At 44.3% G+C, this 12,539-nt stretch overlaps 2 protein-coding genes across 3 annotated transcripts in view; one reads left to right on the top strand and one right to left on the bottom strand.

Moving 5' to 3' along the window:
• LOC135914241 (histone-lysine N-methyltransferase SUV39H2-like) overlaps positions 1-3,218 on the bottom strand; it is a 77,373-nt gene extending 74,155 nt beyond the window's left edge. For both annotated transcript variants that reach the window (XM_065447011.1, XM_065447014.1), the window contains exons 1-2: positions 2,804-3,218; positions 2,454-2,576 (exon numbers count right to left, since the gene is read on the bottom strand). In XM_065447011.1, the coding sequence (XP_065303083.1) occupies positions 2,454-2,576; positions 2,804-2,960 (280 nt within the window). In that variant the 5' untranslated portion in view covers positions 2,961-3,218. The remainder of the gene's footprint in view (positions 1-2,453; positions 2,577-2,803) is intronic.
• On the top strand, positions 2,568-9,040 carry ND-15 (NADH dehydrogenase (ubiquinone) 15 kDa subunit). The gene is made up of 4 exons (XM_065447041.1): positions 2,568-2,865; positions 3,225-3,373; positions 3,486-3,695; positions 8,872-9,040. The coding sequence occupies exons 3-4, from the start codon at positions 3,510-3,512 to the stop codon at positions 8,992-8,994; spliced, it is 309 nt and encodes a 102-aa protein (XP_065303113.1). The 5' UTR covers positions 2,568-2,865; positions 3,225-3,373; positions 3,486-3,509; the 3' UTR covers positions 8,995-9,040.
• Positions 9,041-12,539: the final 3,499 nt, after the last annotated feature.

Below are 12,539 nucleotides of genomic sequence, written 5' to 3'. Positions count from 1 at the left end.
GCCAGATTTGCGTATATATTGCGTGTTTCTGACAAAGCATCAGTTGTTAATAAGCGCTCATCCGTGTCTCTTCTTGTGTCATCTGTTTGGCGCTTTAGTACTTCAGTAGCATATTAAGCATGATACATAAGCAAATTTTCAAAGCGCGACGGATAATTTCTTAAGCAAGTGCTTGACACCTTTATATGGCTATTATCAGCTATGTTTCCCAGTGTCTTGAGATAATTCTACATTACACCCAGTTTACATTAGGCAAAAACAGAGGGTCATGTTAAATGTAATGTGTGGCAAAACTGTCAAATTTTTGAAGTAATTATGACTTGCAAATGAATTACTTCGCCCCTTTTACTTCTTTTTCTTTTTCATGTCTTGTGTGACATTCATCATCAGTTTCCCCAATTTCTTCGGTGACTTAATTGAGCTACTTTTGCTTATACTCTGTAAAAATAGGAGGAATGTTATAGTAATTCATAGGCAAAGTACCTAGTTGTGAACATGCCAAGCACATCTGCAAGATTCTGCATTCTGACCTCATTCTTTCATGAAATGCTCGAATGAGTTACACGGCTGCTATTTGCTATGTTTCCCAATGTCCAGAAAAGACTATGTCACAATGTGTTTATATTTGGTTCAAATTAGGGGTGTTATGTGCAATGTGTGGCAAATGTTAGCATTTATAAATTAATAATAAGCTATACAAATATGAGGGAACCATCATTCTCACCCTATTTTCATGCGTTATGTAAGACGCATGTGGTGTCTCAGATTGAATAAACAAATCACCTTGTTTATGTTCTGTGGATGTAGAGGGAAGGTTATGGGTGTTGTGTAGGCAAAGTTAAACGTGTGTCATTCAATTACAACATAGAATTTAGCTTGTCGTCCTGGGACAACTATAAGCTACCGATAACAAATCTAGTGGATGGGAGAGCATTATGACCAATAAACAAATGTTTTCATAAACAAAAGTAAGAAGAGTTGGGTTCTAACACGAATGTAAAAAGAAGAAACATAGCAATTGAGTAATCGAAATAATTATTGTCTGCGAGGTACAGTATCAATGCGCATCACATGCAGTCTTTAAAAGTGTCTTCGAACGTTTTGAACTGTGTGGTTATGTACAAGGAACTGAAATTTGTAATGCGACAGCTCGAAAGAAACAGCTACCCTGGAAATTGGGCCACGATTTCACAAAATCACACAAGTTTGCTGTAGTGAAAAAATTTACCTGCAGACTTTAGCGATTCCTACAGTGGACTAGTTTTCAATGACACGTGAAATAGATGTGAACTGTATATGTCTCAACATTATTGCTGCTCTTACATGTAGGCAGTACTTCTCTAACTGCTATTTGCAGTCAAACTCACATCAACAGATTGTATAGTGTCATATGATGCTGTCTTGAGCGTTCACGTCTTATTAAGTTTCCTGGGCCATTTGTCTTGCAATCTGCGATAAATATTCAGCTAATCTTTATGTTTTTGTAATCTTCGTCTGTACACCTACACATTCACATTTTCTTCAGTCCTACAGTGAGAATCTTACATAATACACAGATCATGTCACATCTCTCTAGAGCCTATGAATTGGGCAAGGCAATTTGAAATGCAACAAAATCTTTTTACCACTGCCTCTCAAGCTGGAAAAATGTTAAAGAACGCAAGAACTTAAACACAATCAGTGTGGTGTAATATGCTCAAAAAAAGAAAAGGCTGCTTGAAGACAATTGTGTATCAATGTAAACACTGCAATTAGGGGCACTTTGCTCACATATGAGCCAGAGTGATTGTGGCTCTAATGATATGTATAAATATTAATGTAGAGCTGCTAAACTGCTTAGGAAGAAATAGCTGTTAGCTAGGGAAAAATGAAGGTGAAGTGCAATCAGGCACTACTTAGAATAAGCATTGTCGAGGGTCAGCGACTGTTACAGCCACACGTATTGTGCATGCCTCAATCCTAAATCCATCACAGAAGTGCTAACAAATATGCACGTTGTCAACCGTGGTGCACATATTGCAAACAAAAGAAACATTTTTCGACCCTAGTTGATGAGGGAGCTGACACTTTCGATCACAATGTATTTTCTTTCTCAAGAAAGGTATTTTATGACCCTTTTAACAGATGTGCACATGAAATACATATGCGCTTTTTTATATTTGCTTCAATTCCGTTGCAACCAAAAGAAAAATGTGTGTACTCTGCGGAGTAATGTGCGCCGCCTAAAACATCATCCGAAAAACGTCAAAAACACCAAAAGATTAAGAAAAGATCTGATAGAGAAACGCTGCCCTACCGACACCTGTCATAAGCGCTAGCGACACCTGTCGCACTTACCGGTCCTCACGACCTAAACTTCGGCGGCCTGGTCGAATCGCTGCACACGCATCCATCAGGCGAAAGACTGAAAGCATTCGCGCGGTGCCTCAATACGGCAGTCCACTTCATCTCACCTTGCACCGGCGCCGACTCGTTCCACTGAGAGTAACCAGTGGCGGCAAGAACCTCTTCGTCGGTCAGCCGCCTCACAACTAAGCGTGGACACTTGCTGAAAACTTCGCTTCCGTCTTGAACACCTGAGTTGTGGTGGCAAATACAAAGTTCCAGCAATCGTTTATATAACCGCCGTGCGAGACAACTGCCCGATCGGGCAATAACAGGTGACGCAAAAACAGTCAATCAAACGCTGCTAGCCACGTTACAAGCAAGTGCCTTCAGGCATGGCTGCTGTGTGATAAATCGTGCTTCATAAAATATATTGCAAGGAAGGGACAACTGGAAAAGAATCTCCAGAAACGCTTACCTAGGTCGTTTGCGACGACGCCGTTGAACAACTTGCGAGTGGACCGCTTCGTCGGACTTGAGGTAGGTAGCTGCGTTGTGCACCCATTTACGGTTCCATTGTAGAACGTAGACCGAGAAACACATTGACGGCTGCCAAACTTCGATGGGGAGCTCATCGCCGGCGAATCGGTTCGCTTCCTGGCGAATCGCGAAGAAAGGAAAAGCGAATGCGCGCCCAGTCTCTATAAAACGGCTAGAGGTACCGCTTGAGAAACAAGGCGGTTGAAGTCGTGAAGGACGCCATGTTTGGAGAAGCGCGCTAAGGAAAGCTAATAGTGTACCCAAACTTTAGGCAGCAAGTGACTATTTTATCGTTTTTCCTAGTTAGCGGTTTCTCAATCCCATATTCCAGCTGTAATCAGACTATTCCTCTATTCCAGCAACAACGGGCCAGTAGAAAGACGGCACGTAGACGACGTAGGAGGCGCAGCCACTATCCCGACCATCCACGCAAAGCCGAGCCAGGCCGATATAGGTGTTTCGCTGATCGGCGCAGGAAGGGACACGGGGACTTCAGGGACACTGCAAGGTCGGGTAAACTGGCAGGCTCCTTTAATTCAACCACCTTTGACATATAGGTGTTCTGTGGTGACATTTTCTGAGTGCCTTTGAGGATACCAGCGACACGTTTAATGTTACAGGTCTCTGCCTGAGCCCATATCACCATGTTGTTCCGCACACCTTTCACGGACCTGGTGTCCGCGTGTGTGGAAGGAGAAAGCAACCGCAACTGCCAGAAGCTGTCCATGCAGCTAGCGCTCTGCAAGGAGGCCTACGGCGAGCATAGGGCTCAAGAGAAGTGCGCGGCGGAAAGCGAGGACTTCAAAGAGTGTATCTACGGTTTTAAGCAGGCGAGTGCTTCGGCGATTACTGCCGATTTACCTCCATCTTGCAGGGTCGCATGCGCGTAAGCTCATGTCTGGACGTCTTTCCGAGCGATAATTTTCGGCACATTCGGTGTGTGTACCTTAGTTTCTTCCGTAAGATTTTTAAATGGCATCGTGCGTGATATATTGCGGGTTTTACCATTCTACATCTTAAATTTGCACCCTTTGGGGCCTATCTCGTCCCATAACAATATCATCTGTCTCGCCCGCATTTCCTTTCTTCAGCGCTGCGAGCCCGGTGCTTCCAAGTCACGAACGGCTTGCGCGTCATGAGCGTGACACAGCATTCTCGACAGGAAAGTGTAGAGCGCCGAGCTTTCAAGAAATTAAACGCAAGCAAGGCAGATGACGATTATTATTGTTGTGCGACAAGTATGCACCCCAAAGGGTGCAACCGTTTTGAGTCTAGAACATGCATGCGCAAATACGAATATCGTATCTAAAATACCGCGCGTGCGAATCCTCATCTTTCGCAACACTGGATATCCGAAATTCATTAATCGTAAAAATGTTACTAGTGCTTCAGATCACCCGCCGTGGTTGCTCAGTGGCTATGGTGTTGGGCTGCTGAGCACGAGGTCGCGGGATCGAATCCCGGCCACGGCGGCCGCGTTTCGATGGGGGCGAAATGCGAAAACACCCGTGTGCTTAGATTTAGGTGCACGTTAAAGAACCCCAGGTGGTCAAAATTTCCGGAGTCCTCCACTACGGCGTGCCTCATAATCAGAAAGTGGTTTTGGCACGTAAAACCCCAAATATTATTATTATATTAGTGTTTCAGATCCTGATTCTGGTGCACCCAACAGCACTATACAGGAATGCGTCAAAGACGTAGTGTAATATCAGTTGCCATGGCCAATTCTTATACATTTCATGCGGTAATATGGAATGCATAGAGTTTATCACTATAACACCTAGACGGTAATCTGGCGCCACTGTCTATGGGAGTTTCTTAAGGGGGCACCGTGCCGTCAAGGGAATGACGGTATATGTGTCTGCGAGGTTCGTGTTGGCTGGTGTTGTTAGAGGCTTCGTCTAAAACGTGGATATGGCTACGCAAATAACGCATTCTCAAAGTAAAATCTTCATAAAATGTTTCCATTCACACATATTACATCTTTACTCACCCACGATGCATGACCAAGGGAAGAAAAGCAAGAACAGACGACCAACTTTTTCAAAGCGAGCGCGAACCTTGTCGTCTGTCCTCAAACTTTAGCGGCCTGCTGATACTTTTTACGTAACATGTAGTCGTACACACTATAACAAGTTCTCATAGTTAAACAAAACATGTTTTCGCGTAATAATAAAGCTAAAACAGCTTTTCACATGCTGTTCTAGTAGAAAATAAATCATTGTGACAGATGGAACGGTACTTGCCAAGCGCGTCTTCAAGGTGTCCTGTCTCTACGAGAACGATGCCAATCCGAATCCACAATATACCGGCATTCCCATGCATACCACAGCGCAGTAGCGCCAGATTTCCCTCTAGGTAATGCAGTGAGAAACTCTATGATGGAATGGAGACTATACAAGGGGTATGCACATGATGTCATCCGCTAGGAGCAATAGCGGCGTCCGCGGAGGCCACCTTGAAGGCTGAACCCCATGAGAGCAAGTTTGTGCGTGACAGCCTCGGCTTCGAGCGACGGGTCTGGCCGTCGCTTGAGCAGATCGCTCGGTTCTGCAAATCTAGAATTCGTCACTCGTTCGGAATTGCCATAAGCGACTAGCCAATAGCGCGAAGCCGGAACTGGATGTACACCCGGCCACAAAAATTTACGGACGACGGGATTGCAGGAAATGTTCAATTTCCAAGCAGCTTGTAGCAGTAGCCAGTAGAACTGTATACGAAAATGTTAACATATTCTAGCCGATGCCTTGAATGCAAATACCAGGCTGCGTTGTGAGGTTGCGGAGATATGCAGCTTTTTCTCAAATTTCATGGTCCATTATATTTTGTGGCCGGGTGTACGTTACTCAAATACTACTGATTGTTGTACGGAACAAGCAAACGATTGAATTTTTATGCGTGCAAGAATAAGAACCTACTGCAGGACCTTCAGAAATATTTTATGAGGCTCTTTACAGTAAAATACATCAACTTAAAATAATAAAGCATGAGTCACACTAAGTTCAACGTGTATTTGCTGCCCTTGTGCCGGCAACACCTGGGGAGACATCGCTCGAAATTGTCGCTCGCATGGGGTACGACTTGTAGGCGACAAGCGAACGCGATGGCCATCTTCATTGCATCGCTTGTCACTGTCGTGCGCAAGATTGCTTGCATGGGGTTTATACTTATCTTCGGTCGCGAGTTCGCGTCGTCTATGGGAGCAGGCCTGCGTCACCAAGCAGCTACCAATACGCACGAACCATCTGTCCATTTCAAATTGCCTTTCTGACTTGGCTATCGAGTGGTATGTCTTACGTTAACAATGCACTTGACTGCATACGTGCATTGGTTGACTTAACCAGAAAAATTATACTATGAAAACAAGGTGCACTTGTATGACTGTGTCGACCAGCTGAAACTCAAAGATGATGAGCAAGCATGGCACAATATCGCACTACTGCCTCGCGTGGATCTCTTAGACATCAAGCATTACTTTGTGAATGGAATGAGCTTCTTGACCCACAAGCAATTGAAAGACTACAAGTCGATGTAAGGCCACAATGATCTGACAGGTGGCTGGATGCAGCGGCTGTACGTTGAAGTGCTCGTGTAGCATGATCGCCTTCATTATGGAATTTACTGCATGTTGATCACTTGCGTCATTAAAGGTAGCGTTAGACTTTTCTTCACTGAAAAAAAAAACGAGAACTAAACAGTATGATTCCACGCAGCCTTTGCAATTTTTATGTTTCGTCAATTCTGCTGGTCTTGCCAAAACAACTTTTTTTTTTTTTGCCCTCCCAGGTCTGTCAATCACATTCATCCAATGAATACCCACTCACACCATGGCGGCTTGTAAAAGAAAGATGGCGAGGTGCTGGCTGCACAGTGCACCTGCAAGGCAGGCCTGGCAGAGGCATGCTCACGCATACTGCTGTGCTCTTTTACATTGAGGCTGTAGTGAAAAAGAGAGATAACCAGCTATTGAGAACCCAATCTGAGCAATATTCCTATCACCGAGCTTCTTTCTTGTGTGATTGCTGCAACCAAGCACAGCACAGTTCACTATGACATTGAAGCTCAGTTGACGCTTGGCCACACTGCGTAGCCTGTCCGGATATGCAAACATTGTACGCAGACCTGTTCAAAATCAGCAACTGCATAAGTCCACAAGGTGAATGGCGGGCCAAAAGAATGGGATCAGATGTTCACGTGAGAAGGACCGCTGACATTTTTCCAACCAATGTGACTGTAAACATGGCGTGGCTGCCCCGGTGACGCTGTCACCGTCTCGTGGATCGGGCTCAGTGCATACCCCTTATATGCTACCAATCATGGCCCCACCACCTGGTGGTGACACTTTTGTCAAGATTGTGCTGAAGATATCGCCAGGTTGTAGTATTGGCATTCCTACAGGGTGGCATTCCCTCTGCTCTGGCAACATTTAGGTTCACAGTTGCAAAATGTCTAAGTAATTAGTTTTAAAACTTCATAAGTGCACTAGCTAGAGCTTTGGCTTGTTCAGCCAAGCAACTAGATAAGTGGGTGGCATTACAGCACTGGTAGTGACATTTTGTGTTGCCTTGTCCAACCACGGTACATTCCTTTAGGAATGTTTTTGTGTTACTTGGGTGTCCTCTTCAAAGGAAAACAAAAATGGACTGCATGTTAATGGTTACTTCAGTTTCAAAACTTTGCACTAGCAACGAAGTGCAACACTGCAATAACACTAATGTATCCTCACTAGTTACCCATGCAGCAAGATGGTACCGAAGGGGGCTGCTCATTTCCATGTCTTCGGTAACCCAGTCAGCGAGGCAAGCAATTTGATATGCATCGACCAAAATTGTATTGCCAAAGAAGGACCTCCTGTCTGTTCTGTTTTATTTTCTTAGTATTTGATAAAACATCCAATATAATGCTTTTTGATATTGACCCAACTACCCAACATGCTAAATTTCATCCCAAGATTTCTAGTAGAGTGAGATTTGGCAAATGCACTTAGTTGTCCAGCCAATTCAAGAATGAGAATATGTAGATCTTCAGACAATTTAACATGACTTCTTTGAGAAATCACAGCACGGCTTCTTAAATCTGTCATTTTGGTTCAACTGTGGTGGCCACTACCCGCAGTGCTTCTTCAGAGCACTTCAGTGTTTATTCAAAACTAAATCATTGCATCACAATTTTTACTAATTTCTTAAGCAAGCCACAACATTTGAGTATGTGTTGCTAGGTCTAGATGGTGTTTTGAGCAAGAATAATCACGTTGGGTGATTCTTTCTGATGTCCAAGACAGTTACAGTTTTCTTTATTTGTACTGTTCTAGAAATAGCATGATGGAAGGAAGTAAAGGCTAATCATTGTTACACAACAAATTTATAGTGTCAGGTTAGGTTAAAATAACGCTAAAATAGAAGGCTATTTGAAACTAAAGCTTAGACTAATTCATCTATTACCCAGCATTTCTATGGTGTGCACAATAGCAGCAGAACTGACATATGCTGCCAGGTCTTCCTAGTAATCTTGCTATGAAAGTTTACGCCGGACACCAATATCTATTACAACCTACTGTGTCCTTTCTCAAGTAGGGCTCTTAACTAACCTGCAATACCTTTCAATCGCTTGACAGGATGCTTTTAAACATCCCTAGATTTAGTTTTCTGTCAAGCTAAGTTTCTGTCAAGTTCTTTGGACATCTGCCTACAAAATTTGTGAAGTCAAAAGTCAAGCAAATGCAGTCCTGTTAGGGAGCTTTGCAGTGGTTGGCTCACTAAGCCTTTGTCGTTTGCATGCAACACAAAAACGATGTGCTTGTTATTGAAAACAATGTTTACACTTTTTTTAGCTGTCAAACACAATGTTGCTTTAATCCCTAAATATTCGTTTTTGTAAGAGTCTTCAAGGTCCTAAGAAATGGCTGAATCTCTTCCCACAATATTACAGCAAATCCCACTCCTGGTTTCAGGTTTTTCTGCCGAGAGAAGGTTAACCTTGATCACCTGTTTGAAATGTCTCTTGCAGCGTGCACGAGTGGTCATCATGCAACGAGAGCGGGAGAGGCAGTTCAAGAACGGGGAGCGGAAGCAGCACTATGCCGAAACGCCTCCCGTAGATGGCTTCGCCATGCGTGACCCGTTTTCATAAGCTGTTCACTTGCTGTAGAAAATAAATGCTGTGCAAATTACTGCAACAGAGTTTCACAACGATGTCTAAGGCACATGGCGAGAATAGGCGGCAGTGTATAGAGATTTACGGCTAGAATTTAGCTGAACCCAGATACAGTAGAGTTGTACTTTTTGCAGTCTAAAGCTTTTGTTACAGTGAAATTAGCTTTAGTGTTGCTCACAGTTGTATCGGTCTTCGCAAGTCCTGTTGCATTAAGGTGTTGTGATCAGGTGTTTTGCAATAAGTATATTAGGGTTGTGGGTGAAGTTGCGTGACCAGCCACCAAGACATATTGTACAGCTATGACAGCAGTGCTCAGTGACACAACTTTGTCTTCAAGCGCAAGCTCTCTATCTCTTTGTTGTATGAGACAGTGCTACAGCATAGTACAGAAATTTGTGTCTAGGTGCAGTCTGAACATCATCTGCATAAGCTAAAACCAATTAAAAATAATTGCAAATGACAACTTTACTGCTACTCTGAAAAGTTTATTCAGGCACATAATTACTTGCAGTAAGATTCACATCTACAATGTGCTGCTGTTCATGCATCTTCATTTTGTGCTTCCTGTATTGCTGGCGCTAGTGTTTCATGTTCAGATTGATAAAGAGGGGGCTAGCATGAGAAGTTATGGGCAAGTGCAAGCCTTGCTTAAGACTGTGACGGCCTATGCATGTGGGTGCAAGTGTTTCCTGATAAGTTGAATTTACATGCAAGAAATGAAGTTCCGTGCAGCTCATGTAACTGTGGGACGCAACCCATTTTTGCACAAGGCAACCAGCCGGTCACTATAGCAAATGCCTACCAAGTTCTTCTTTACGGTGCTGACTGAATAAAGATGGAATCTCGTGTGCAACAAAAAAGCTCCAAACCAAATCTGCACAACACTGCCTAAAATGGACTATGTGCAGCCGATACAACATACATCTGCATTCCGCAGTCTCACAGAAGTGCATGGTGGACTGCGTGATAGGTGAATTCCCACAACAAAATGTACATATTTCGCTGAAACATTGTACTGAGCCTGTAAACAAGTTTTCTGCATTGTTGGCACAGTAAAGAGTTTTACTTCACAGTTCATTTGAACATTAAAATTAGATTTGAGGGCTATTTATTTGTGTTCTGGGGTTTACATGAACTATGGCTCTCTTAAAAGGCCCATAGCACAAAGTGAAAATAAACTTGGTGGCATTGGCCACCACCCCATTTCAAAGGGATGCTCGAATATCCATCCGTCGAAGGTTTTTTGCCAACCTTGTTATCTATATATTGTCCCAGCACAGCTAGATTTGTGGCTAGAATTAACTAGCTGCACATACACAATGCACATAAGAGTATGGGACAATAAACAAAATTAGAAAGACGTTTGATTCTGCACTATGTGCATCATACCTTCCAATTTATGAAGCTTGATATTGGAGAAAAAGAAATTGAAGAATGCTTAATCTTCACCTTTAAGAGTGGAACGTGATAGCACTCTGGTTCCCAACTGCTTCTCGCGCTTCCCAGCAGCTGCAGCATATGTAACCATAATGTTTACCGAGAAACACTGGCCGCGAACGCTATGAACAAAGGCGAGCTATCTGGTAGGAACACGGCCTCTTGTTTGGGGCCTCTTGTGTGGGCTGCAATGTGGCAGAGGAGAGTACCACCTGGAAGTATTGCAAGGAACCAGGCACACCGCTTCATGCCCCCCCTCCAGAGATGCTCAAGGACCAGCACGCGTAAATGGTGGACACCATGGCCGGTCTATATGAATGGTAGAAATGTTCCGTTTTTGTGTAACAGAATTGTTTCCTTGTATAGTCAAATTATGACACTATCATGTCTGTAGGTAGTGTGAAAGTTGTACTTCATTTTTCTACGTATTTTAGCTTGAGAAATTCAACAGTTCAGCAACTTCCTTCATATCCCTGGGTATGGGTGGTTCAAAAATATTTTTGCCAAAACGACGCAGACACCAGATTACCTGCGACACAGGGCCCTTAAGTCTGTCGCAATATTTTCAGTGTTGCACTGCTTACAGCACACTGTCGTTTTCACACTCCCATTACCGGCCTGGCGTACAAGCACACCTAAAATGGGCAAGACATTAATTTCAGAATAGGGGCCACAATAGTTTGAGGCCCCAAAGAGCTTTGCAAGTGTTAGCATTGGAGCACGCAAGAGTGAAGAGTAGTAGAATCGGGCTTTGCGTTTGCGGATAGTCTTACACTGACGGCGCCACTACGGCATCAAAGAAAAGCTATTTTAAATAAAATATACCATTTTATGGGAAAAGTCATTTTGACTTTCGTGTATTCGAATTTAATTACAATTTAGAGGTTATCTTGTAAGCAGCAAAAATTAGTTGCATTTAGTTTTGAGTAATTAACTGTATGTACCTTCACCAGCCAAATTAAGCCGTGTTAGGCCTACAAGCCATGAAATCCATAATCTAATTAGGAGTCAGCGGTGTCTAATGAATGAATCTTCATAACACATGCTAGCTGAAAGTGGTAACCACGGTCACTTCTAGCTTGCGAACTTCACGCATTACCACGAATAGATCCCAGTTTGGTGCTAGGTTAGAGCTGTCACTTCAATGGGCGGTGGTGGTGGTGATAAACTTTAATAAATATTGAGCCGTATCTTAAGCTATTCCTGGGTTGGCCCTTGGTCTCGTGAAGTGGCCAGCAGTCGGTGACGTCCGGCGACTTCCGAAGCCCAGCCCACCAGCTGCTTTTGGACAGCTGGGTCGGAGCTGGACACCGCGACCTCCCATCGCTCGAGGTCAGTGAGTTGCCATTCTGATGGCGGCTGGAACTCGGAGCATATGTACAGTATGTGATGGAAATCAGCTCTTGGGGCTCCACATAAGGTACACTCTGGAGAGAACAGCCCTGGGTGCACTAGTGCTAGAAGGGCGGGGGAGAGAAAAGTGCGAGATTGTAGCTGGCGCCACGTCACCTGCTCTAATTTAGTGAGTGATTTGTGAGGCGGAGGATAGTGGAGTCGTTGCTCTCTGTAGTGGAGTGAAATTTCGTGGTATGTGACCATTCGGTCACGGGCGCTTCCTGGCTCGGCGGCTTGCCCTGCTCGGTTGACGTACGCTCGAGCGGTGTCATGGGCGGCTTCGTTGCCTGGATGGCCCGCGTGCGCGGGGACCCATACGAGTTGAATGGGTCTAGTGGGGGGCTGAGAGGAGTTGAGAATTTTATGGGCGACGGCATGCGTCCGTCCTTTTGCAAAGTTTCTGATCGCGGTTTTCGAGTCGCTGAATACGAGTGTGGCAGTTGTTGAGGAGATCGCAAGGGCAATCGCAGCTTCTTCGGCTTCTAGTGAGGTGTGCGTTAGGACCGATACAGCTGCTAGAGGTGAAAGATTGTAGCCGATTGCGCAAATGGCAAAGGCTGGCTGAGTGGTGTATGCCGCAGCATCTACGTAGACAGCCTCCGTGTGCTGGTTGTAACGTTTGTGTAGTGCCTGGGCTCTTGCTGCGCGTCGAGCTTGGTGGTGGATTGGGTGCATGTTTTTTGAGAGTG

This window comes from Dermacentor albipictus, chromosome 6, assembly GCF_038994185.2.
Source record: "Dermacentor albipictus isolate Rhodes 1998 colony chromosome 6, USDA_Dalb.pri_finalv2, whole genome shotgun sequence".
NCBI lineage: Eukaryota > Metazoa > Arthropoda > Arachnida > Ixodida > Ixodidae > Dermacentor > Dermacentor albipictus.
Note: the sequence above shows the minus strand (reverse complement) of the source record. Positions and strands in the feature narration are given on the sequence as shown.